The sequence below is a fragment of the Chionomys nivalis genome, chromosome 1 (assembly GCF_950005125.1).
Source record: "Chionomys nivalis chromosome 1, mChiNiv1.1, whole genome shotgun sequence".
NCBI lineage: Eukaryota > Metazoa > Chordata > Mammalia > Rodentia > Cricetidae > Chionomys > Chionomys nivalis.
In genome coordinates this window covers 29892209-29918097 of record NC_080086.1, presented here as the reverse complement: position 1 = coordinate 29918097, position 25889 = coordinate 29892209, and the positions used below count along the sequence as shown (strand labels likewise).

At 49.5% G+C, this 25889-nt stretch overlaps 1 protein-coding gene across 2 annotated transcripts in view; it reads left to right on the top strand.

The window, feature by feature from the left end:
* Nucleotides 1-25418, top strand: part of Ninj2 (ninjurin 2) — a 109394-nt gene extending 83976 nt beyond the window's left edge. For both annotated transcript variants that reach the window (XM_057784557.1, XM_057784566.1), the window contains exons 2-4: nt 22949-23180; nt 23796-23980; nt 24956-25418. In XM_057784557.1, the coding sequence (XP_057640540.1) occupies nt 22949-23180; nt 23796-23962 (399 nt within the window). In that variant the 3' untranslated portion in view covers nt 23963-23980; nt 24956-25418. The remainder of the gene's footprint in view (nt 1-22948; nt 23181-23795; nt 23981-24955) is intronic.
* Nucleotides 25419-25889: the final 471 nt, after the last annotated feature.

Genomic DNA, 25889 nt, shown 5'->3' with positions numbered 1-25889 from the left:
CCAGGTACCAGTGTGGTTTTCTGACAACCCTGTCTGTGCTGTCAGGGCAACCTAGTGACGGAGAGCATGACTTTTAAGGAGGCCCAGTAAGAAGTAAAGCAGGATTTGACCCCGTTCTCATTTCAAAGTCCGCATCTTTCATTGGTTACAGATTAACCCAATCCTCACTAACGTAGATGGGGTAGTATTTTGGCTGGCGGCAGAGGCTCCATGCCTTCAGGTTTGAGGAGCTCTGGAAGGTGGAATGGGCAAGGGAGCCGGGGAGCTAGAAGAGCAGGGGAGGTTCTTCGCTCAAAACCAAACAGACTCCCTCCACCTGCCACTAGCCAGTTCACGCTGCCCCAAGAGGTTTTCCTCTTAGAATGGGGACAAGTCAGCAGAAACCCCTCTAAAGCCGCTCCCACCAAGCCCCAGGCCAGCTGCTTGTGAAGATAAGCTGGGCTGAGGGAGAGAAGCCAGAGCTGTGACGCCCTGCCACTCCCTTAGTAACGTCCGTCCACAGCAGACACTGTCCCTCCTAATACTCAGGGCTCAGCCAAAAGGTCTCTGGTTTTATGACTAACCCTATTGAGCTCCTGAAGTACTACTGCCCTTCTAGAAATTTCTATAGTTAGAATTGCTCCCAACCTCTGGCCAAGGTGACAGGTGAGTCTGTATTCAGCCCTAACAGTGGTGTCTTAGTTACTATGGCAAAGTGAAAGAACGGACCTAGTGCCAAGACAAGTTGTTGACATGTGTGCAGCAGGAACGTGAAGTGACAGGGATATTTTTGCCCCGTGAGAGGGCTGTCAGCAGACAGGAGGTGGGGGAGACGCTGCGGGGAGCCCTGACATCAGGTACAGTACTGCTGGACCCACAGCTGTCCTCACTGTTCCAAAGACAGGGGATGGGAGAGGCCATTGGAGCTCTGGATCCAGAGACAGGAGCGGGAAACCGTGGGGCCCAGCATCCACTTTGAGAAGAGGAAAACCTCAACACTCACTGTCTTCTCTTCTATCTCTATGGAAAATAGTTTTGTCCTGGGTTCAGTTTAGCAGTGAGTGTCAAATGGAACAGACTATGACCCTGGCAGGCTTCTCAACAGCCTGGCAAGGGGCCAGCAGGTTGTCAGAATCCAGACCTGGCAGATGTGCCCACACAGATCACCAAAGTGCCCTCTCTTTAGACGAAGGCCACATTCCTGGAAAGTTGCTCCTAAATCGCATCCTGTTGGGTTTCAGAGCAGGATGGGGTGAGCTCCTAGCCTGAAACACACAGAGATTGTCTCCAAGCAGAAGCAGGGCGCTGGTCTCTATCCTCTATCCAGTGAGTCAGTGTCTTGCTTCTTCTACTTTCTCGACCCTTCCATGGACAGCCGCATGACTGTTCTCACCACACCCCATGGCTGTCTCCACTGACTCCAGGCTGATCTCTGTGCCGCCTTCTGAAGTCCTACTGTGTGATGAGCCAGGTGGCACAGGCTTGTGACACCCACTGAGGAGGCTGAAGCAGGAAGATCACAAATTCAAGGCCAGACTGGGCAACTCAGTGGGACATTACCTTATAGGAAGAAGGAATGTGCTTTTAAAAAAAAAAAAAAAAAAAAAAAAAAACCAAGAAGGGACTTACCAGAGAGGAATTACCGTTTAAAGCTTTTGTCTACACACTGAGGATGAAGGTACTATGTGAAAGTTGCTCTGTGTGTGTTGTGTGTGCTTGTGTGTGCTCACACATTTTATGTTGCATGTGTGTGTGGTGCATGCATGTGAGTGTGGGAGCCAGGTCCTGTGCACACATATCCAGAGGCCAGAAGAGGAAGCTGGTGTCTTCCTTTAAATGCTCCCCACATTACTGTCTTAAGACAGAGTCTCCCACCAAGCTGGAAACTCACTCTCTGGCTGGCCAGTGACCTCTTGGGTTCCACCTGTCTCTGTCCCCGAGTGCTAGTGTTCAGGTTCATGAAGCCATGCTGGGTTGTTGTTGTTTTTTTAATGTAGGGGACTAAGGATTCGAACTCAGGTCCTCATGTTTTTCTAAGATGAGCTCTTGTTACTGAGCTATCTCCTTGGACTCTTATAGGAGTATCATGAAGCAAAATGAACTCATGGTCTACACAGTGAAATAATTCTGTTCAAATAGCTTTCATTTTGTGCAATGATGCTTACGGTTCTTATCCAGGTACAGCTGCACACTCCCGTAGTCCAAGCTACTTAAAAAACTGAGCCAGGAGGGCCACCTGAGTCCAGGAATTCAAGGACCTCCTAAGCAATGTAGCTAGGCCTCTCTCTCTCTCTTTTGTTTTAAATGGTTATTATTGTTGTTGAAGCCAAGTGTGGTAGCACATCCTTGTAATCCCACTGCTCAGCTGAGGTCAGCCTGGGCTACATAGTGCGCTCCAGGCCAGCCTGAGCTACATAGTAAGATCCTGTTTCAAAAACAAAAACAAGCAGGATTCTTTAAAGCAGTGATTCTCAACCTTCCTAAGGCTGAAACCTTTAAATACAGTTGCTCATGTTGTGGTGACCCCCACAACCATAAAATTATTTTCAGTACTACTTCATGGCTGTAGTTGTGCTACTATTGTAAGGCAGATGCCTAAGGCAACCCTGTGAAAGGGTCCTTCAGCCCCAGAGGGCCTGTGACTCACAAATGCAGAACAACTCGCAGCTTTAGAGCTTATGAATCTCGTCATACTTAGAAAGTTTTCTCCAGCCTAAGATTAAAAAATACATTCCCAGAGAGCACCGCTACTTCAAGGGATCCTTGGAGGGAGGGCAGGCAGGCTTTGAGTCTCAGCACTGGAAAGAGAAGTATCAGAAAGACACAAGAGGCCTTTTCACCACGGGACTTCCCCTCATTTCCCTACTTTACTATCAGTAAATTAGTTTGACTTTTCACAGTCTGAGATCCCTCCCCACAGGCCCCCAGAGGCCTGCCTACCAAGTCACATGGAAGCCTAGGAAAAGCCACCTCCGAGGAAACTGCTTAATGAACAGGACCCTCCAAGTCACAATTTCAGGTCTCAAGAGTGGGCCTGGGAGCTAGCAAGGCAGTTTTCAATCGGGTAATCTCGGGAGACTGAGATAGGAGGCTCGGACATTTGGGGTCAGACTAAGCTCCCTATTGGGACTCTCAAAAGGACCAAGACTAGAACCACCGTTCCTCCATTTCTCCTAAGGTTTTAGTTGTAAGTGGTAACATTGTATACACTGACCAACCTAGGAGGTCCAGCGTGGGAACTGACCAGCTGGCACTAGACGCGTATCTTCAAAACCTTGGTGGTGGAAAGGGCCTTCTTCCAGGATGGAAGCACCCACTTGGTGGTAGTCCAAAGGACAAAGAGAGCATCCCAAACAGTGGGAACGAGTGGCTGCCTATCCTACAAATATACATTCCATGCCTGTGACACGCTCGAGCCCTTAGCTGCAGAGGCTCCAGGTTGGAGAGCTGGCTGGGGTGCTCCCAGGGAGGAAGAGGAAGTCTACGGAGATGGAAAGCAACTGTGAGAGGCCCGCTCTCGAAACAGCAGTGCTAGAAAGCCCAGGGACTTCTCCTTTTGGTTCCAGAGATTACTGGCCAGATATCCCTGAGCATGACTTCATTCTATGGGGTGGGGCTTCACTTATCCTTGAATGCAGCCTGCCTCTGGTTCCCAGGTAACCGTGAATCTAAGTTTGTGCCTGTGCATACGCCGTTTCCTGAAGAGTCCACCATGTATTTGACACCTTCTATGTGATTGCAGTTGCTAATTTAACTGGAATGGTTCTGTCTCTGAGGCTTTGTGGTGGCTTCAGCATGTTCTGCAGGCAGCCACTGTCCCAAGGCCCTTCACCCCCTCCCCCCAAAAAAGGGATTCGTATGTCTGACCCCTGACCCACTCTGGTTGTGTCGTGGAGCTAGGCCAGGACTTATTCCATTATCGCTGTACCCTGACAGAGTCTCCAGAAGATTATAATGACAGTTTCCCTTTGGTAATGTTTTTCTGTTGCTATGGCACCTCCATTCTAGGCAGTTCTACTATCTGCAATCAATACAAACTTAGAGCTGGGGTGGGTAGTTCCCTTCCATGCAGATCTAAATGCCTCTCCACACCTCTAGAGCCCAAAGCACTGTGTCCTATAAGGGCAACAGTGACTCCTTACTGAGATGCTCAAGGGGGCTGCCTCAACCCCCTAGGGTGCAGCCCTAGCCTGGGGAGGATATTTGGTTGGTGCTATAGAAACCTACGCTCTGGTTTCAGTACGCCTGCTGGGTGATGGTAGAAGGTTCCCTCAGTTTGGGGTTGTTTTTCTGTTTGTAGAACAAGAAGTCTGGACACAGGCTGCACACAATACCCCCTGCAGGGAACGTGCCCATGGTTTGAAATCGAACGCCTTGAAGTGAGGTTAGCCCTTTGCAGTGAGGAGAGATTTCCCGCACACCTCCAGCTCTCAAGGTGGCTAAATCTGTGCTTTTTACTGTTTCTTAATCCTGGATCTTGAGAAATCAGCGGAGAGAGACCAATCAGTCTTCCTGGCACCACAGACTGAGAACAAGGACTCTCCATTCACCCCAAAGGGAAGGATCAAGCCAGACTAGGTTGGGAGATGTCAGTGTTTAGAGAACAACTTTGGACCAGGACATGATCAACACAGTGGACACTGGCTTCCCCAGGACCTGAGGTCCTCTTTGTTAGAGAGCCCTAATCCTTCTCTCCTATACTTGCAAGAGTGCTGCTGGCTTCTCTGCTCGGGAAGGCAGCCCTGAGACGGACCCCACACTTAGCTCAGTGCCCTGATGTCATCATTTTTTTTCTCTCTCAAGTGGTACCCCAGGCTGTTCTCAAACCCCGCTCTTCCTTTCTTTGCCTCCTAAGGGCTGATATTCCCTGTGGATGCTACACTCGTGGTCTCAAATATGTTAGATAGGTCGTTTACCCACGAGCTATATCAACAGTCCCATATCTGACTTTTTTAGCACTTAAAATCAAAACATTGGGCTGGCAAGATGGCTCAGAAAGTAAAGGAGTCTCTACCAGATCTAACTACCTGAGTGGGATCTTCGGGACCCGAGTGGTTGAAAGGAAAAACTCACCTCTGGAAGCTGCCCTTTAATTTCTCCACCCACACTTAAGTAAATAAATAACTCACTCGATGAGGAAAAAGCATGTAAGAAAGTTAATCTTAACTGTCAGCTAGACTGGATTTAGAATTGTCATGGAAACTGCACTACCATATCTGTGACTGTGTTTCCAGAAAGGTTTAACTGAGCTGGAAAGACTTACCTCAAATGCAGGCAGCAACAGACTTGGGTCCCGGCAGCCCAGGGCAGTGCCCCAGGGTAAGGAGGCAAATGCCAACCTTTAATGCCCTCACTATCTAAAAATATAGAGGAACGGAGTCCTGCCAGCCACTGCCCAGGGATCCATTTGCTCACTGCACCATCCCTGTCTGCGACCTGCACCTGCTCCCTTAAGCCTCTTGCTTGACAGCTGCCTTGGGTCTCAGATGAATGCTGAGTAACAGTGCCCTTCTCTGTCTTCTGAGTGTGGACACAATGTAACCAGCTGCATCATGGCCCTGATGCCAAGTCTTTCCTGCCATGATGGACCATGCCCTCAAACTGTGAGCCAGGACGAAGCCTTCCTCCTTTAAATTGTCCTTTAGCAGGTATTGGGTCAACAAGCAAAGTAACTATATAATTCAATATGGGAGCTTGGCAGAGCATGCCCCCAGTCTGCACAAGGGGCTGGGAATAATTCTCAATACCAATCAATAAGCAAGAAAAAATAGAGAAAGCAAAAGAATAAAAGAATCTGTCCATGGGGGTTGAAGAGATGGCTCAGTGGTTAAGAACTGTAACTGTTCTTTGAGAGGACTGGGGCTTCGATTCCCAGCTCCCACACGGGGGCTCATAGCTGTTTGAAACACCAATTCCAGGAAACACAATGCTTCTTCTAGACTCTAAAGGCACCAGATACACATGTGGTGCACAGATACACATGTAGTAACAGATACACGTGTGGTGCACAGATGCACATGTGGTGCACAGATACACATGTAGTAACAGATACACATGTGATGCACAGATGCACATGTGATGCACAGATGCACATGTGATGCACAGATACACATGTGATGCACAGATGCACATGTGGTGCACAGATACACATGTAGTAACAGATACACATGTGATGCACAGATGCACATGTGGTGCACAGATACACATGCGATGCACAGATACACATGTGATGCACAGATACACATGTGATGCACAGGTGCACATGTGGTGCACATATACACATGTGATGCACAGATGCACATGTGGTGCACAGATACACATGCAGGCAAACACACATGAAATAATAAAATTTAAAAAAAAAGAATCTGTCAGGCATAACCTAGAGATGAGACTGTTGCAGTTCAGGCTCTACCCTTTCAGGCTTATATATACATATAAATAGATATATTTATAAATAGGATGATAGCATCACTCTTGTAATATTGTTATCCCCTTTTTAGCAGGTGACTAACAGAGGACCCAAGTCACGTGGCAGCTAAAGGGTCAGTCCCAACGCCAGCGTCCTAGATGTCCACAGCCCTCAAACGGGCTAGAGCTCAAACTCCCCATAAGCTAGCGAGACACACAACTGGAAATAGAGCCCTGGCCAAAGAATGACTGGCTTTCCTACGCAAGCCCTATGTAGATGTCCCAAAGTCCAGCGTGAGGAGCTGGCCTTGCCTGGGTGCTCAAGAGTTCTTTCTCTCTTAGGCAAATCTGGCCTTGGTCTTACAGGGAAGTCATGGGATGCTGGGAGCAGCTGTCAAGCAGGAAGGCTCGAGGGAGCAGGTGCTGGACTGTGCACAGGGACCATACAGGGGACAACCAGATAGCAGTGGGGTGACAAGCAGGGCTCATGCTCCCTAGTATTTTTAGAAGGTGAGGGCATGGAGGGTTGACATCTGATTCCTTACCCTGGGGCACCGCTCTGGCAGGACAATGCGGGTGCTGAGGTGGGGTCAGTGTGCACAGGGGATTCTGTATCCATCCATCTGTCCACTTCTGCTATAAGTATTGGCCAGACACTGTGCTGGGCACTAGAGAACTGACTTCCCCAGAGTTCCAGCCTTCCATGACCAGGGCAAAGGACCGAGAGCTGTGAGTGGTTCTAAGAATAGTTCAAAGGTTAGGAGTTTGGAAGACTCAGACAGGCCTGGATTCAAATCTTGACTCTTCTACCTCCCAGCTGTGTGTGACCTTGCAAGTTAATCTCTCTAAGATTTCCTCAGAGGGTTTGAATAAAATATGAATGAGGGGGCATATATGGAGAATTTGAAAGAACAGAATGTACCAGGTGTGGTGGCGCACACCTTTAATTCCAGCACTCGGAAGGCAGAAGCAGGCAGATCTCTGAGTTCAAGGTAGAGAGAATTCCAGGATAGTCAGGGTTGTCCAGAAGAACCATGTCTCAAAAAAACAAGCAAACAACAACAAGAAGAAAACAGGAAGGAAGGAAGGAAGGAAGGAAGGAAGGAAGGAAGGAAGGAAGGAAGTTGTTTTGTTTTTCTTACTTTTTACTCTTTGGGGGCCCACTACCCAGCTCCCAAATAAATACATGGAGATTTATTCTTTCTTATGAATGCCTGGCCTTAGCTTGACTTGTTTCTAGCCAGCTTTTCTTAACTTGAATTATCCCATCTACCTTTTTCCTCTGGATTTTCACCTTTCTCCATTCTATATTTCTTTCCTTCTTACTCCATAACTGACTGGGTGGCTGGCCCCTGGCTTCCTCCTCTCCTTCTCCTTTTCTTGCTTCTCTCTCTTCCCCTGTTATCTTTGCCTGGCAGTCCCACGCATCCCTCTCCTGCCTAGCTATTGGTCTTTCAGCTCTTTATAAGGCCAATCAGGTGCTTAGGCAAATGTAACATGAGAAGCCTGCTTGTTGGGGTTTCTGTCTCGCCCAGTACCCCACAGCCGACAAGCCCCAAAGAAAATCACACAGAGATCTCCATAAGTTATAAAACTGATTGTCCCATTAGCTCAGTCTTCTTATTAGCTCTTGTAGTTTATATTAACCCATTATTCTTATCTATGTTAGTCGCATGGCTCAGTACCTTTCAGCCAGGCAGGTTACATCTTGCTTCTCGGTGGTCTGGGATGGAATGCGGAGGGAGCTTCTTTCTTCCCAGAATACTCCTATTCTTATGGCCCTGCCTCTACTTCCTGTCTGGTTGACCCATCTATACTTCCTGCCTGTCCAATCAGCATTTATTTAAAACATGATTGACAGAATACAGACAATTCTCCCACACCAGGCAAAGTAACACAACTTCACAGAGTTAAACAAATGCAACATAAAAGAACGCGACACATCTTTGTATCATTAAACAAATGTTCCACAGCATAAACAAATGTTCCACAACATAAAATGTAACACATCTTAAACTGATATTCCACGATGGAAGGAAGGATGTAACAGTGAGCCAATAAGGGCACTGAAGAGTCACAGAGCTGGCGAGATGGACCAGCAGGTAAAAGCACGTGTCTTGTGTGACCCGAGTTCATCTCTGTGACCCTCATGAGAAAGGCAGATATTGGTGGTGAACACCTGTAATTCCAGCATTCCTACAGTGCGGCCAAGGCAGACCAGAAACTCAGTGGCTGGAGAACATATGGAGGGCATACTGGGACTGGAAACACAGTTCAGTAGTTAAGGGTACTTGATGCCCTTCCAGAGGACTCAGGTTAGTTTCCTAGTACCCACATGGTGATTGACAAATGCTTGCAACTCCAGTCCCAGGGGATCTGATGATCCCTCTGGCTTCTGAGGCTGCCAGACATGCGCCAGACATGTTTGAAGGCAAACACTCAAACTATAAAAAATTATTTTTTTAATAGGCCTCAGTCAGGCCAGACATGGAAGAAAGTACATGCCTATAATCCCAGTTACTCAGCAGGTAGAGGAAGGAAGAAAGGAAGGTTGTTGAGACTAAGCATTCAAGGCCACCTGGGTAACTGTCATGGTGATGAATGCCTGTAACCCCAGGACAGGCAAGGTGGAAGCAGGAGGATCAGAGTTCAAGGTCATCCTCAGCTATTAATGCTAGCCAGGACCATAGGAGATTGTGTCTTAGCCATAGGGAGGTAGGGGGCAGGTTGAGGATGTAGCTCAGTAGGAGAGAGGGTACCTCCTCCTATGCACAAGCTTTTGTTTTGGTCATTAGACCAAGGGGCGGGTTTGCCAGAGCCTGTTGTTGGGTTGTTTCCCATGGTATTCCCTCGACCTTGATTAGCTAATTACTGTGTGTGGGTTTGCTAAAATCCAGACTGGCTTACGCTGGTTTCCGGTGAGAAGAAAGTCTTCCAGAAGACTCCTTCACCCACCAGGAAACAGAGAAGCAACAAGGCTTCATGGTGGCCTGAGGTCACCCAGCAAAGACTTGGTAGGCAGGTTCAAGTCAGGACCACCCGGCAAAGACACGGAAGGCAGGTTCAAGTCAGGACCACCCGGCAAAGACACGGAAGGCAGGTTCAAGTCAGGACCACCCGGCAAAGACACGGAAGGCAGGTTCAAGTCAGGATCACCCGGCAAAGACACGGAAGGCAGGTTCAAGTCAGGACCACCCGGCAAAGACACGGAAGGCAGGTTCAAGTCAGGATCACCCAGCAAAGACAGGGAAGGCAGGCTTAAACTGAATCCCTTCCTCCGCACACAGCCCTGCCGTTGCTTGCTTGTTTGCTCCTCCTTGATTTTCTTCAGCTTTGTCCCCTGCATCAGAGGTGAAGGCTACAGAGTGAAGATGGGGGCTCAGTTACTGTATCTTTGCATCTCACAGTGGCACTGAACTCCTGAGAAAGGAAGAGAGCCACCATGTGAGGTCCCTAACTGCACTCCTAGGAAAGGAAGGGAGGAGTGCTGGATGAGGGCGACCCACCTAGGCCTGGGTCCTGAGAGGCCTCTTCTAATTCATGGAAGCTGGCACAGTCCTGCTGAGTCATGCTGACACGTCAATCAGAAGGGCCCTCATTAGGACAGTTTTTACCCCAGCTTTGACCCAGTGCTCCCAGCATCCTCCTCTCTTCGTCTCATCTGTGGCCAGGACCAAGGATGCTGCAGGAGACACTCATGTAGTCCTTGCTGAGTGTGCAAGATGCTCCACTGGAGAGAGTCACAGAGCTCGACTCCTTTTCCTTCTGCCTGTTCTGAATGAAAGCATCATTCATTCACTCCGTCCCTTACCATGTCCAGTGAGGTGCCAGAGCCGTGAACCGAAGTCCAGAGTCTCTGAAACTCACATTTGTGCAGGATGAAGGGGCTTTTATCTCCTGGCTTTCCACTTTATAAACCAGATCCCCTACTAAATCTTGCCGTTTTGGGAGATTGGGAGGACTGGACTATGAGGCAGGCAGGGATCTTTATTGAATCCTTGATGCCTGCACACGATAGGAGCTGGACTGTGTTTGTTGAACTGGACCTTGGCTCTCGCAGGGCTGGGCGGGGTGGGAAATTCGCCACCTTCCCCTTTCCCCGTCTAGCTAGCTGTCAGATATCAGATACCTGCTCCTTCATGGGCCTTCTCACCTGGACTACAGCCAGAAACTGTTAGTACTGCTTGTTCTAATTGCCTTACAGTCTAAACAATAATTCTTGCCTTTTGAAATGTATGTTCTAGTGGGGAACACCCCAAACTCTCTCTCATGGTCATGGGCAATGTTGACATTCTGCTTCTTAATAATTTCTGGCTTTGTTGTTTGTACACCAAGTCTTATGGGTGTGTTGTTTGTTTTTTCTGTCTTTACTTACTTATTTATTCATTGTTCTGGATTTCAGCTTCTATCTGGATTTAGGTTCTCCATCAATGCTTAGAGAAACTAGTGCCTCAGAGGCTCGAGATAGTGTACCACAGTGTGACAGAGCCCTTCCCAGCATCCATGAGGCCTCAGTGCCCATGCAGGGAGGAAATGAGGAAAAGAAGGGGCCTCAGGCTCTCTTAAGCAAGGCAATAGTGTGGTAATAATGGGTACAGGGGACAGAAGCTGCCAGACCATCCTGATTGCTTATATAAAATGAAACACAAGTTTGGCTTAATTTGTTATTTATTCTGTGGAAAGATCTAGAAATACTACATTAAAACACTTTAGAGTGGTTCTATCTTTGAGGATTTCTTTGTTTTCTGCAACAAGTTCTCACTCTTGAAGCCCAGGTTGAACTAGAATGCCCTCTGTAGCCCAGGTTAGCCCTAAATAATCCTCTTTCCTCAGCCTCCTAAACACTGGGATTGGAGGTGTGAGCCACCATACCAGGTCTTTGGAGGCTTCTGAACCCTCTTTCCAGGGCTGTACGGTGTAGTGACTTAAGGACCCAGGTCACAGAGTCAAATTGGGCTCAAATCCCAATAACTCTAATACCTGGGTGAGCCTGAGCAACATTACTGAACTGTTCTGACCTTTGGTTTTCTGTAAAAATCGGTGCTATTAAATGAATTCAAAGGAAAATGAAAGTGTAGCTCAGGTACTTAGAAAGGAGGAGGCCTCCGGGAATCAGGGAGAGGACAGTGGGCCTCATGCCCGACCTTGACCACCTGGGTACTCCTCCCTTGCGTGTCTGATTCAGGTGTTAAACCAGAGACTGCCTACCCAGCCCCCACCCCTGCTGGGGATCAAGCCCTCACACTAAAGGGAAGTCAGTGGTCTATCACCAAGCCACACCCCCAGCCCAGCACCTTCCCTTCTGTGTGATCGCAGCTGTTGCTGCTGCTGCTGCTTCAAATCCACAAACGTTGAGAACCATATATAAGAAAGAACCCAGGCTTAAGAATGTCCATGTGGGCACACAGTCCTTCAGATCTGGAGATTTCGGGCAGTTAATTTCTTGGAATTCCTTCCCTTACAACTGGGGACTAGCTACACACACTATGAAAGCTCTGGCTAGCAACACTACTTTGACTCTAACTGTTTACATGTCAATTCTTAAAAAGCGGATCGACCTACGGTCAGCAGAGGTGGCCTGGGTAGACTCGGAGAATACTGCTTTGAGAACAGTATTTGTGAACCCCAAAGCCAAAGTGAGCTCTAGGGCTAGATGCCAAAGCAGTCTAGAAACCTCAGAGCAAAGTGCTGAGCCAGAAAGAGCCCTGGTCCGGCCGGGGTTCTGTGGGAGAGCAGATGGATTCTTGGACAGTTTGTGTGTGGTCAATCTACGGTTAACTGCACTCCGCAACGTCTTTCCTGAAGGCCACAGGCAAAGCTCTGCAGGGGAGGTGGACAAACTCCTTGGAAAGAGTAAGCAGGCCCCACGCCCCCACGGAGTTCTCCCACACGGGTCCTCCCTTGCAGCCTCCCTATACACTCAGTCTCCTCTTGTGAAGGACCAACCCTGTTGGCCCCTTGTCACTTGGGCATCAGAGGACTTGGATTCCAGCCCATGAGGGGCTGAGCTAACCTGGGTCTCTCTGAGCTGTTTCCTGGCCTCCCCTGCTGGACAGCCGCAGCACCGCAGCCCTTCCCCGAAGGCCACGCCCCTTGTTCTTGGTGTTGCGGAGTTGAGGCCCAGGCCTGTTGCCTGGAACAAGAACTGGAGCCTCCCACTGAGGCTGCACCCACAGCTGGAGGAGCTTTCAGGGCCAGTCAGGGATTATCAGCAGAATAACACGCAACAGACACCCCGCCCTACCGCGGATTAGACGCTGTTGATTTCTAAGGGCAAGACCGCTGCTCTTGGAATGGAAGGCCAAGGGCGGCACAGTGGAGGCATCGGGCCTGCCCCAAGCCGAGGGCCGCAGAGATCTGCACTTCCGTGTGTTTTTGGCCTGAAAACAGAGACAGCGCCGGGCCTATCAGGCCTTCATGAGGGTCACATCTGAGTGGAGTCAAGAGGAGAAAAGAATGGAGCAGGTTTTCCAACACACATCCCGAGGGGATGTCCCGGAGGGGATGTTCCTGTTGGCTCACCCTAAAGATCTTTTCTTTGGGGGTGAGAAAAAAAACCTGAAGACAGTAAAATCTAATACTGAATGAGCACAGTGTAGCTAGCGTACTTGAGATACTAAGTTCCTTCCTCAGCATCCCAGAATGCTGCACACCAAACACAAGCAAGACACTTGGAGTAGGAGGGTCTTCACCTCATCACTACAGACACTGAGCTGTGCAACCCAAAAATATGCAAGAGAGGATCTAAAGGGTAGAGACAGTAGCTGGGCATGATGGCACAAGTCTGTCATCATGGTAGCAGAAGCAGCACAGTCCTAAGTTCAAGACCAGCCTGGGCTATGCAGTGAGCCCTTGTCCCAAAAGGGATGGGGAAGACACAGCAGAAGGAGCCATCTAGAGGCTTAGAGACCACCAAAGGCCAGTGTAGACAGGGGGGCAGAGCCTGTCAGCACCTGGTAAGGTGTTCCTGGTGGGGAAGAGGTTAGAAGAGAGGGGACACTTCCCAGGGGCATAGGGCAGACAGGCGGGAAGGGTGGAGTGTGTTCAGAGATCGGTGAGTAATGTATGCCATTGCTTCTCAGCATCCTGCTTGGGGCACGGGCAGAGCCTCCAGGACGGTTAGCTGTCAGCCAGCCCCATGGGGAAGGGTGGGGAGAGGAGGAGGAGACAGACTGGTGAGTGGCTGTAGGGAGAAGGCTGCAGCCCAAGTGCAGGAACAGGGACCTTAGATGCGGTGTCATCGGGCTTGTGTGAACATTCCCTTTCTTGGGAGGCTGGTGTAGTATGGCAGGGCTTGGGCGTGGAGAGAGTCGTGGTAGAGAGAGACGTTACAAGTCCCTGGGGCTTGTGAAAAAGCTAACCGGTACCTACAACAAAAGTTGAGCTGGGACAGGCCCTGCGGCAGAAGAGACTGTTTAAAATGCCTGTCGAACCACACGTGGGAGTAGAATCCTGAGCTGGGGGGTTGTCCTGCTTCTCTTGAGTATGCTCAGTATTTCTCAAGGACCTATCTTCCTCCTCTTCTCCCTGCCCCCCCCCCCCCCGCCCCTTCTAGGGGCTGCCTCCTCTCTGTCTCCCTCCTCCTCCTTCCCTCCCCTTTGTCAAGCCCTAGGCCTCGTGAATAAAGGCAAGCCTTCTTCAGCTGCAGCCGCTCACAGCAAACAGAACGGATGTTCCCATCTCACAGCCAAAGAAGCTGAGGTCAACCCTGTTCTCCCAAATTCTCTGCTCAGCCCCCTCTTAACTTCTTTGTTTGTTTCTTTTTCCAGACAGGGTTTCTCTCTGTTGCCCTGACTGTCCTAGAACTTGATCTGTAGACCAGGCTGGCCTCCAGAGATCCACCTGTCACTGCCTCCTGAGTGCTGGGACTAAAAGTGTGTGCCACCACCACCCAGCTTCCTTTTTACCATTTTGAATCCAAAGTTTACCTTCACATCTATGTCCTATCTTCCCACAGCAATGCAGGGGTTGGGGACACAGCCCGTGAAGACTCAGGAAAGCCTGGCGCAAGCTTCCCTGGGGCTGAGGGCTAGACTTCCACCGAGCAGCGTGCCCTTCCCAGACTATGGGATTGCCATCTTTCATCTCACGCCGCGTATTTCAGCTTTAGAGTTCTTTGTTTCATTTTGTTTCCTTCCCAGGTTGTCCTTGTTTGCCTCCTATTCCAGCCTCCTGAGTGCGGAGGTCACAGACCTGCGCCTCCGCGCAGAACTCGTGTTTATCATTAGAACCGAAGTAATTTGCTTTAGCTTCTGGGACACTGTAGTGGATCAGTCGAACTGCAGACCCCAATACAGAGACAGGGGAAATGTTGCTGTGTGGTTTGGGGTGAGTTGCTTGGGCTCTCTGCATTTTGCTCACTAGAAGGTGACTGTTCTCACCTCCTTTGCCGAACTAAATGAGAGCCCAGCTGACTCACGTCCTGTATTTAGTGTGGCGCCAGATGCTAGGTACGTCCTCCATAACCATGTGCAGCATGGTTCCGGATTGTTGGAGCCGAGGCTACATAACATGGTTCCAGTAAGTGAGTACGTGTACAAGACAATGGGGCAGGCCCATCGTCCTCACAAGCTTGATTCTGACAGGCCAGCAGACGCTCCAACACCCACCTAAAACCCCTTAGTAGAATAACTTTCCTGAAGTCATTATTTAAACAAGCACTCTGCCTGGGCTGGACCCACCCTTTCCTGGGTGGAAAATCAGGAAGCCTGGCACTCGCCACCATCTTTCTAGACTCCTGGGTGGACTGCCATTTTGAGGCCAACTGAAAGGTCGTCATTGGTCACGGCTCCTTTGGGCCTACTCTGTGCAGAACCTGAGTTTGAGCTGACACACAGAAACACTGCCCACATGGCTTTTCTCAAAACTGACGGCAGTGACTCACCCAAAGGTCACCAGCGCCTGGAGCTGCATAGGGCAAAGTGATTCACTGCCTCTACCCTGCCTGGCCCCACAGCTGCCTGGCCTCAATTCCTCTCAGTAGATATCCTCAACCCTGAAACTCTCCGCCCAGAGGAGGGGGCCTCCCCATTCTTAGATGGTTCTGCTAAGAAGAACTCGGCTCCAGGGAGAGCTGACCTGCTCATGCTTCAGCTAGAGAGATGAGAGAGGGGGACCCAGGTCTCCTTCAGCTTACTGTACCTCCTGGCAGTGCTCACCCTGTGGGGCTCTAGGTCCTCTGTAGCCTCTTGGTAGAACAGTTACTTATCCAGCTTCCAGGACACACACACACACCACACACACACACACTGCTGTGAGACAGCATCCCTGTGATCTTGTTTCTAAGAAAAAGCAGAATGAGCCAGTGGATATCACAGTCCCCGATAACCAGAACGTCAGTAAACCCTGTGACAACGTTTGCTCTTCTGTAGTCCCTAACTGACCACGTTAGTTTCATAAAGAAGCAAGAATAGAGAACAACAAAGATGAAGGGCTGAATAATGGGGTTGACTTGAAGGGATCCCCAGTCTTGGGAGTCAGATAGGGCCTGGCAAGAGGGCTAAGGGATTGTAAACTGGAAGGAGGAAGGCGAGACAAGGGGCAGGAATTAGGTCTTTGGTGTGTTCACCCTCTACCTACCCATCCCAATCACAAGCCCATATACTGTCAGGTCCTGGAGGTACTCGGGGCCCCAGAATGGACCTCTGAGTTTTTACCCCTACTCCCTCTGCAGCCCGCTGTTCCAACTCACACCAACTACATACAGCGAGTGGCCTTTAGGTTCCCAGGTTTCCCTGGCTGGCAGGGACTGTGTGCCTCGAACAGGGCCTCTTGGACCCTAGACTCAGTGTCCCACTATTACTGAATGAAAATACAGGGCTAAAGAGAGCAGGCCCTCTGCGAGCCCCTGAGAGATGGGCACTGGGAGACAGATCTCAGACTAAGAAAGGAAGAGAACAATGTGGGTTCTGTTTGTACTTCTGGGAAGAAGGGTCCTTCTGCCTCTCCTCCGTGGGCCTGCCTCTCCTCCTGATCTAATCTCAGTTTCCTATCTACCCACAATCTGGGTAGAACTGAGCCCCAAAGCCAGGAGCCCAGGCTTATGGACCCTTCCTAGCAGGGTTTGGGTTGGATGGGGGTCACCTGGTGTGAGCTCTGCAGACAGGCCCTGAGTGCTGTCCCTTGGCCATGGGAAAGGCCAGGCAAGTAGGAGCCAGGGATTCTGAGTCCATGAAACATGAATGAGTCACACTGGATGGCTCTGCTCCCTGATCCAGCCCACATTCCCGGGCCTTTGTTCTGACCCGCCTGGGCTCTGACCTTAAAGGGCCAGATCTTCTGAGGCACCACTGGCCTCCCTCCCATCCCCCTCCCTTAGCCAGATCCCTGATGGAGTTGTAGTGGGCTTGGGGCTAAGGAGAAGAGGATGTCTTACTGCAGGGTTCAGGGGAACAGCAAATCCTATCCTCAGGCTCAGGAAGGCAGAGAAAATGTTTTCCTCACTTGCAAAGATCCAGCGAGGGGACCCTCTTCAAAGCCATTTCTTCCAGGGTCTCATAGCCACAGCCTCTGACTCCTACTCCCTCCCCAGGCTCCAGGTCCACTGCAGTCCCACACCCATCAGCTCACCCTGACCTGGCTTCTTTATATAGCTTTGTTTGGGTTTGCTATCTTGCTGTGTGGTCCAGGATGGCCTGAAATTCCCATTCCTCCTTCCACAGTCTCCTGTGTGTTGGCATTGCAGGCAGTACCACCAGGTTCCATCAGCACTGAATGTCTTTAGCTGTCCCTTCACGGTTATGTCTGGTAGGTTCTAGGCTATTCCCTTGTGTTGTCTTCAGGCTCAGGTCCCTGGATTCCCCAACAATCTGGGCCTGTCATATGGTGGCAGGCACTTCCTCGGGGCTGAAAGAGCACCCTGACAAACAGTACCCAGGCAGTTTCTTTAAACCTCGCATGCCACCCTGTGGACACAGGAGAGCTGTCCTTCCGGAGAGGAGCCCAGTAAAGCAAAATGAAAGTGAGAGACCTAAATTCAAAGAGGCCTATACCACCTACAGGGAGTCCCACATCCTCTCTAAAACAGGCCCTTAAAGAGACATCAGCAAAAGGTAGGAAGGCCGCACGTGGCCCAGTGGTGGAATACATGATGTGCACATATGAATACAATGCACACAGAGACAAGCGCGGGGGGGGGGGGGGGGAGGCTGAGAAATTACAACACTTTTTGCAGAAATTTGGAAAGAGGTACTCACCCACTCCAGTACCCCTTTGTCCTCCTAGCCTCACGCATGGTCAGTGTGTACACATGGCTAGGGGGCTGAATTAAGGCTTGCCCACTGCAAGCTTTTAGAGCTAGCCCAGTCTAGCAACTCTTGAACCACGAGTGAGCTGCCTTTGGGAGGAAGAGCAAGGTACTGGAGGATGGGTAAGGAGGGGCTTGGGAGCGGGTGGGTATCAGCTCAGTGTGGGCAAGGGTGGGGGGATGGGGAGGTGGGGGCAGCCTATAGGAGGATGTTGATCAGGTGAGCTGTCTGTGTGTCCTTCATGACTCAGAACAGGCCTTTACCAAGTGAGCCAGGACTATAACCTTGTGACCCAAGTGACTATTGGCCTTTGTGAGGTTAGCCCTGAGATCCTTGACTTTTAACTAGCCAGGCCAGCTGACCCCACACGGAGACTTGCTTGAATTTCATTTATAAAAGCTGTGGGTGAGGGAGTGGCTTTCCAGGTCAAATAGGTCCTCACCCCCAATCTGTCACCACCTCTCCAACCTCAGCACTGGCTGCAAGCCAGACCCCAGAAAAATCCAATGGGGGGAAAGGTCAGAGAAAGACAGGACTACCCCGTGCCTTCTATGTCTACAGCTCTCTGTTATTCTCCAGGCTTCCTCTGAAGCCTAGTCTGATTTGTGGGGGGACAGGGTGTATAAAACCAAACTTACATAGCAGAGGATGACTTGGAACTTTTCTTTCTGGCTTGTTGGGTTTTTTTTTTTTTTTTTTTTTTTTTTTTTTTTTTTTTTTTTTTTTTTTTTTTTTAGAGTGGCCCATGGGACTGGAGAGATGACTCAGTGGTTCCAAAGGTCCTGAGTTTAATTCCCAGCAACCACATGGTGGCTCACAACCATCTGTAATGAGGTCTAGTGCCCTCTTCTGGCCTGCAGGCATACACACAGACAGAATATTGTGTACATAATAATAAATAAATAAATAAATAAATAAATAAATTTTTTTTTAAAAAAAGAGTGGCCCATGTGTTCAATCCCAACACTCCAGAGGCAGAAGCTAGTGGATTTCTGTGAGTTCAAGGTTAGCTTGGTCTACATAGCTAGTTTGAGGACAGCAGGGGCTAGGTAGTGAGACTCTGGTTAGTGTGTATGTGTGTGTGTGTGTGTGTCTGGGTGTTCTGTCTCTCTGCATGTGCATGGTGTATGTGCACCATGTGCTTGCAGGCTCCCAGGGGAGTCCAGAAGAGAGTACTGGATCCCCTAGATCTGGAGTTGGAGGTGGTTGTGAGCCACCACATGAGTGCTAGGTATCGAACCTGTGTCTTCTGCAGGAGCAGCAAATGCTCAGCTGAGCCAATCTCTTCTGCATCTGGGTTTTGTTTTTCAATTTTATTTTTTATTTTTGGGAATTTGAATTGACTTTTCTTTTATAAATGTGAATTTCATAAAGTGCTTTACAGTTAAGAAAGACATCCTCACACTTCTGGCTTTAAAGCAGCTCTGGGCACAGGTTCACCACCTTGGAGTGTCCCTGGTCCTTCCCCCAGCCGCTTCTAGCAGTTTTAGTTATTGATACACTGTTATCAGCCATGGCTACAAAGTGAGTATTATCACTAAAAGATCACAGCACAGGAAGGGAGAGAGGAGCAGCTGGGGGGAATGAAACAAAGGCTTCCTCCTCAACCCCTGCAAACAAAAGAAAGCCGGACACACAGGGTGGTGGGAGCTGCTCTAACTCAGGGGTTCAAGAGAAACCTAGGATTTTATTAACTTATTTTCTAACAGTTGTGAGTCAGGGTGATGTTTTGTTTGGTTGGTTTTTTGTTTGTTTTGAGACAGGATTTCTTCGTGTAGCCTTGACTGTCCAGGAATGCCTTCTCTAAACCAAGATGGTCTCGAATTCAGAGATCTGCCTGCCTTTGCCTCCTCTGATAGGATTAGGGGTGTGAACCACCACCAATTGGCAGGATGTTATTTTAACCCCTAGACATCGCCTTCAAAATGCATCTCTCTGCCTTCTCTTTTCCACAGAGCTCAGGGAAGGATAAATGTTCTATTTGCAACCGGGGACACCCAAATGTTCAAATTAAACATATTTGAACATTTTGTAGATTAATTAAATTTGTGTAGGCAATGGAATGTTCATGCACATGCTTGTGGAAGTCAAAGTTCAAAGTTCAAAGTCGGGTATCTTCCCTATTACTCTTGGCTCTATTTGAGGCATTGTCTCACCACACCAGGAGCTCCTAGATTGACTAGGCTGGCTGGCCAGCAAACCCCAGAATCCACCTCTTTCTGCTCCCCTGTGCCTGGCTCTCATGTGAGTGCTGAGGATCTGAACTTCAAGTCTTCATGCAGCCTTGAACTTGATCCTCCTGCCTCAGCCTCTGGAGAGTGCCAGAGAGACTACAGGTGACTCCCTGATAGGAATTACCTAGCCACGCCCCTGTCCCTGTCTGTCTGCCTACTGGGGACTTTGTCTTGCTTCGAGTCTCCTACAGGCTTTTTCTCCCACCAGCAGCCCCCACTGATGAATTAGTTCCAGCTTAAGGCTAGACCCGCACAGGCTCTGCTTTGCGGCAGTGGCTGACCAATTCAGCCCTTCTTTTTTTAAACTCACCAGCCTAAATGAGGGAAGAAAAACTCTTCAGAGAAGAGTTTGCAGAGGAAAAGACTGGAGTTCTCAAGTTTCTGAGCTTGAGCATCTGCCCTATGTGTGGGTCTTCTCACCTTCGTTAAAGGCCTCTGTTCAACTACTGATGCTATCTGCGGTTGTCTGTGCTCTTTGAGATTTCTCTTCTGCTACCTATTGAGTTCAAGATTTTTCCTGTCTTTTCATTTTTATTTTTTCCCTCTTTTTTTTTTTTTTTTTTTTTTTTTGAGATAGTGTTTCTCTGTGTAGTCTTGACTGTCCTGGAACTCATTCTGTAGACCCAGGCTGGCCTTGAACTCAGAGATCCTCCTACCTCTGCCTGGGATTAAAGGCATGCGCCACTACAGCCCTGCCTCCTTTTCAGTCTTTGGCAGAGCAAACAAACCCAGTCAAGACCCCTGTCTATCTCTAGGATTACTAGTATGTGTCACCAAGATAGATTTGTGTTATCCTGGGGATCAAGTCCAGGGCTTTCTGGGTGCTAGGTAAATACTCTCCCAACCGAACGACACCCATGGGGCCTTCAGTCTGATTTTGATGGCCATGAAAAATAACTGGTAATCGGTGCCTGGGGTGTGCAGCCTGTAACACAGTGAGTCAAGACCAGGGCCTGACTGCCTGCTCTAATTTGGGCGGGGGGGGGGGGGGGTACACAGCCTCAAGTCTTCCTGGCGGGTGTGCTGTGTATACTTAATGAGGAGTTTCTATGGATCTCCAGTCTCATGCCCAGGCCAAGCTATAAACCTGATTCTCCCCACCGCCTCTCATGCATTCCTAACTTGCCTAAAGCTGGATGGAGTGCATACATCTCCTGAAATGCTGAAGCAAGAAGATGGTGAGTTCGAATCTAGCCTGGGCTATAAATAGAGAGAGCCTATCTAATAGATATATTAAACCAAACCAGAACTAACCCAAAACAAAAGTAGGGAGTTTGAGTTTGTGTGTACAGTGTTTTGTGTCTTCATTATATGTAGACCAGGCTAGCCTTGGATTTCAAGTGAACCTATGCTTGTCTCCTGAGTATTGGGATTACAGACTTAGCCACTGTATTCAACTCCAAATAGACTTTTAGGACATCTTGGATACACTTATTAGTGTACATTTTAAATTTTTGTTGCTGTCGTGTCTATTATGCATGCCATGGCACATGTGTAGATGTCAGGACAATTTTCAGGAGTGGGTTTTTTCCTTCCACAGTGGGTTGCAGGTATCAGACTCCCCAGGCCTGTGTGGCAAGCATGCTCGCTGCTGAGCCATCTAGCCGGTCCTTTGTTTTGTTATGTTTTTTGGTTTTTGTTTTTCGAGACAGGGCTGTAGCTTCTGGAGCCTGTCCTGGAACTAGCTCTTGAAGACCAGGCTGATCTCGAACTCACAGAGATCTGCCTGCCTCTGCCTCCCGAGTGCTGGGATTAAAGGCGTGTGCCACCACTGCCCGGCTCGGCTCAGTTTTTGAGGCACAGTTTAGCCCAGGCTGGCCTTATATTCATGGCAATTGTCCTCAAGTACTGGAGTTTCAGATGTGAGCTACCACACCTGGCTTCTTTGAAAGCTCCAAGGTTCTGATTAAATAGGCTAAAAAACCCAACCAACAAACGAAACAAAACCCTCAGAACCTCTGAACTGTAAGTGAGTCACCCCATTAAATGTTTTCCTTTATAAGAGTTATGATCATGGTGTCTCTTCATAGCAACAGAAACCCTGCTTTCCTAGTTCCAGGATTACTGGTGGGCACCATCATGCCCTGTGGGACAACCCTGCACTAGTCTCCCTGCTTCTGGCCTCTTCTAGCTCCGTATGCCCAAACACCATTGCTAACCTGATCTCTCAAGTCCTCTTGGGCGACCGACTATGGAGGTTCTGCAGCAGAGAGGGGACTTGATTTTCCTGGTCTCAGAGGTTCACATACAGCCTTATATTATGGTTTCGTCTTTTAGAGTTAGCGGCTTAGGGAGATCTTTATTTTATACCTCAAAAGTAATTTTATTTTAAGATAATTAAAAAATAAGTTACTAGGGCAATGGCACACACTTTTAATTCCAGCACTCAGAAGGCATTGGCAGGCAGATCTCTGTGAGTTCAAGGGCGGCCTGGAATACAGAGAGAGTTCCAGGAAAGCCAAAGCTGTTACATAGAGAAACCCTGTCTTGAAAATCCAAAATAATAATGTATTTCAGCAGTGGCAGGAATTAAAACTAAGGCCTTGGGCTTGCTGTGGAGGAAGGTACTACTGAACTACATCCCCAGTCTCCCCAAACGGTTTTTAAAATGAAGAACTTTCAGCTCATATGCTCTGCTGTGTACATGGGTTTTCTAACAGCCCGTGTTTGACAATCAGTGTGTGCTGGAGCAGGGCTGAAGTTCTAGGAGTCTTGATCAAGGCTCTGGCTAGGATAGGGCCAGCCATTCTGGAAGACCTCAGAGCTCCTTCTGTTGTTGTTGTTCATCTGACTATGTGAAGGTGTAAGGGACCAGCGGCTCTCTGTGAAGTAGGTATCACAAGGCAACATTAGTTAATCCAGAGCTTAGTGGTCCAGAGGTTCTCTCCCCAATCCATTCATCCAATAGTTCATCCTCTACTCACCTGCTCATCTATCCAACCCTCCACTGGTTTCAGGTCAGAAGCTGAAGAGGGACACCGTCTCTGTCACCCGAGAGGATATTCCATCTCCTTTGGGAAGGATATTAAAGCCCGTCTTCTTTCCCTCCCAGCCCCTTCACCAGAATCTCCTCTCTTACAGCAGGGGCACTCCATCTCCCGAGGGCACCAGCCTCTCAATCTGAACCATTATGCCACCAAGAAGAGCGTGGCAGAGAGCATGTTGGATGTGGCGCTCTTCATGTCCAATGCCACGCGGCTGAAAGTGGTGCTGGAGCAGGGGCCATCCTCGCAGTACTACGCCACCCTCATAGCCCTCATCAGTGTCTCTCTGCTCCTGCAAGTTGTCATTGGCATTCTTCTCGTGGTCATTGGTAAGCCCAGCTGGCAGTCACTTTCTGCCTTGGTGCCCCCTGGTGGTGGGAAAGGGCCCGGCATGCACATGAAACTTCCCAGCCACCTGCTGACAGAGCCAGTCCCCTATCCTACAGTGAGGGCAGCTCCTGTCCTTTCTCCTCATATCCCATTGATGGGCACCCATCGACAGCTGCTGAATGACGGACCCCACAGGACAGTCTTTTTTTTTTCTTTTGGCTTTTCAAGACAGGGTTTCTCAGTGTAGCAGCCCTAACTGTCCTGGACCTGGCTCTGTAGAGCTGGCTGGCCTTGAACTCACAGAGATCTGCCTATCTCTGCCTCCCAAATGCTGGGATTAAAGGCGTGCACAATCACCGCCTGGCCGGTGGCAGTCTTATATTGTAAGCACCCGTCCCCTCTTCGACGAAGTCTTTGCTCCTCACCCCTTTCTGTGAGCACCATGTAAATTGCCTCTTATGCCGGTCAGAAGACTCACACACATCTCAATCCAGTGACTTGATGTCTTCCCAGGCTCTAAAGCCAGGCTGTCTCCAAGTTCCTGGGTGGGGAGAGGGAAGCTCCAGGCTTCAGCCCTAGATTCACCCACCACTCACCTGATCTTGTCTCCACAGCCAGGCTGAACCTGAATGAGGTAGGGAACCAGTGGCGTCTAAATCAGCTCAACAATGCTGCCACCTCCTTGGTCTTCACTACCGTGGTCATCAACATTTTTATCACCGCTTTCGGGGCACACAAGACAGGCTCCATGGTTGCCAGGACCTCCAGTAATCCTGTTTAATCCCTACCTAGGTCCCAGGTGAGGTGGAGGCCAGGAGAGCCTCAGATCCAAGGGCTTGCAACTGACCTTTGCTGCCTTTGGCTGTTGGAATAAGAGGGCTCTCCCTCCCCACACCAAGGGGGAAGGTCTACAGACCTTTGGATAAGGTGGTTCTTGAAGGGCTGATGGGCCTTGCACAGTACATACATGAGTGGTAAGATACACGTGTAAGCCTCCCATGGTACACGCACCATGAGTGCTGGGTTGTATCCACGAGTCAATCACGGTACACAAGCATTAAGTGTTAGTATGCTTGGTAGCCTCCAACACAATTAGTGCACGCACCATGAGTGCTGGGTTATAAAATGAGCCCCCCACAAGTCAGTACATGTCCCACGAGGGGGATTTAGTGAGGCCTTCTCTCTGAAGGAGTGACGATCCTTCAGTTGGGACTGTCTCTTGTAACCCAGGCTAGACTTAAAGTCCCTGTGTAACCACACGTGGCAGGTGTGTCACACCCAGGCCATTTTTAGGGATTACTTTTTTTTTTCGAGACAGGGTTTCTCTGTGGTTTTGGAGCCTGTCCTGGAACTAGCTCTTGTACACCAGGCTGGTCTCAAACTCACAGAGATCCGCCTGCCTCTGCCTCCCAAGTGCTGGGATTAAAGGCGTGCACCACCACAGCCCGGCTTAGGGATTACTTTTTGCCCCCACAGTTTGGGATGGGGTAGAAGGCCAATGTGGTTAGTGGCTGTTGTGGCCTGTTGGGAAGAAGAGGAGTTGTGGTGTCCAGTTGGCATTGTCCTGCAGTGTCCTAGCCAAGCACTGCTTGCTACTGCCACCTGGGCACAAGAGCCAGCAGCAGCATCCACAGTGCTCCCTGGAGACACCTGGAAACTGCGCTTCAGGCAGCTGAATCACACCATTCTTTCCTTCCCCTGGTGACTTGGGTGCAAATCCAGTCTGAGGAGCCTCATTCGGCCCTTTCACTTTGTCTGTCTACTTTCCCCACAGGAACTGAGCCTGAAAGGGCCTCAGCCTTTGGCCCTGACCTGTCGGGCTAACTAGCACCTTCCACAGACTCCAGGAGAGTTTCGGGGGCAAGGAAGATGCCCCTGCTTCCCGCCTGCAGCGCCTGAACCGAGTTGTGCTGTTCTACTGGGTGATGTGATTGCATCTTGGTCTGGAGGCCTGAGCTCAGCGTCTGCAGCGGCCACCCTGTCCTCCAGCACCAGTAACTGGGTCTGCTCAGGCAGTCCACACGGCCTGCAGACTCTGGTTCTACTGCATTCCTCCCCTCTGCTCCAAGCCTCAATTTTCCCTTCCCTATCTATAAAGATGTCTGAAAAGCCACCAAATTAGTCTTGCTGTCTCCAGTCATGTGGGCTCTGAGCCAGGCTGGTGTGTGGATGCCCTCGTCATCTGTGCCCTGGAAGGGGCTATGCCATCCTGGTGTGTGGATGCCCTCGTCATCTGTGCCCTGGAAGGGGCTATGCCATCTGCACCTCACAAACCGGCACTGAGTGCTGGGCTGATGAGCACACAGAGTTTTAAAGACTCTACTATCAACCTACTGTACTTTCCACATTAACGATGTTTCTTAGATGTCTTTTAAGAATACAGATTTTCAGCTGGTGAGAAAATGCAAACTTTCAGTAAGCAAAGGCACTTGCTGCCAAGCCTGAGAATCCCATACGGTATGGGGTTGGAGAGAACCAACCACTGAAAGGCTGCCCTCTGGCCTGCACCTGTGGCCTATGTATACCGCACACACTCTAAATGAAGAAGCTTAATTTTAATTTTTGTTTTGTTTTGGTTTTTTTGAGGCAAGATTTCACCATGTAACTCTGGCTGTCGTGGAACTAGCTCTGTAGACCAGGCTGGTCTCGAGCTCACAGAGATCCACCTGCATTTGCCTCTGGAGTGCTGGGATTAAAGGCATCACTAA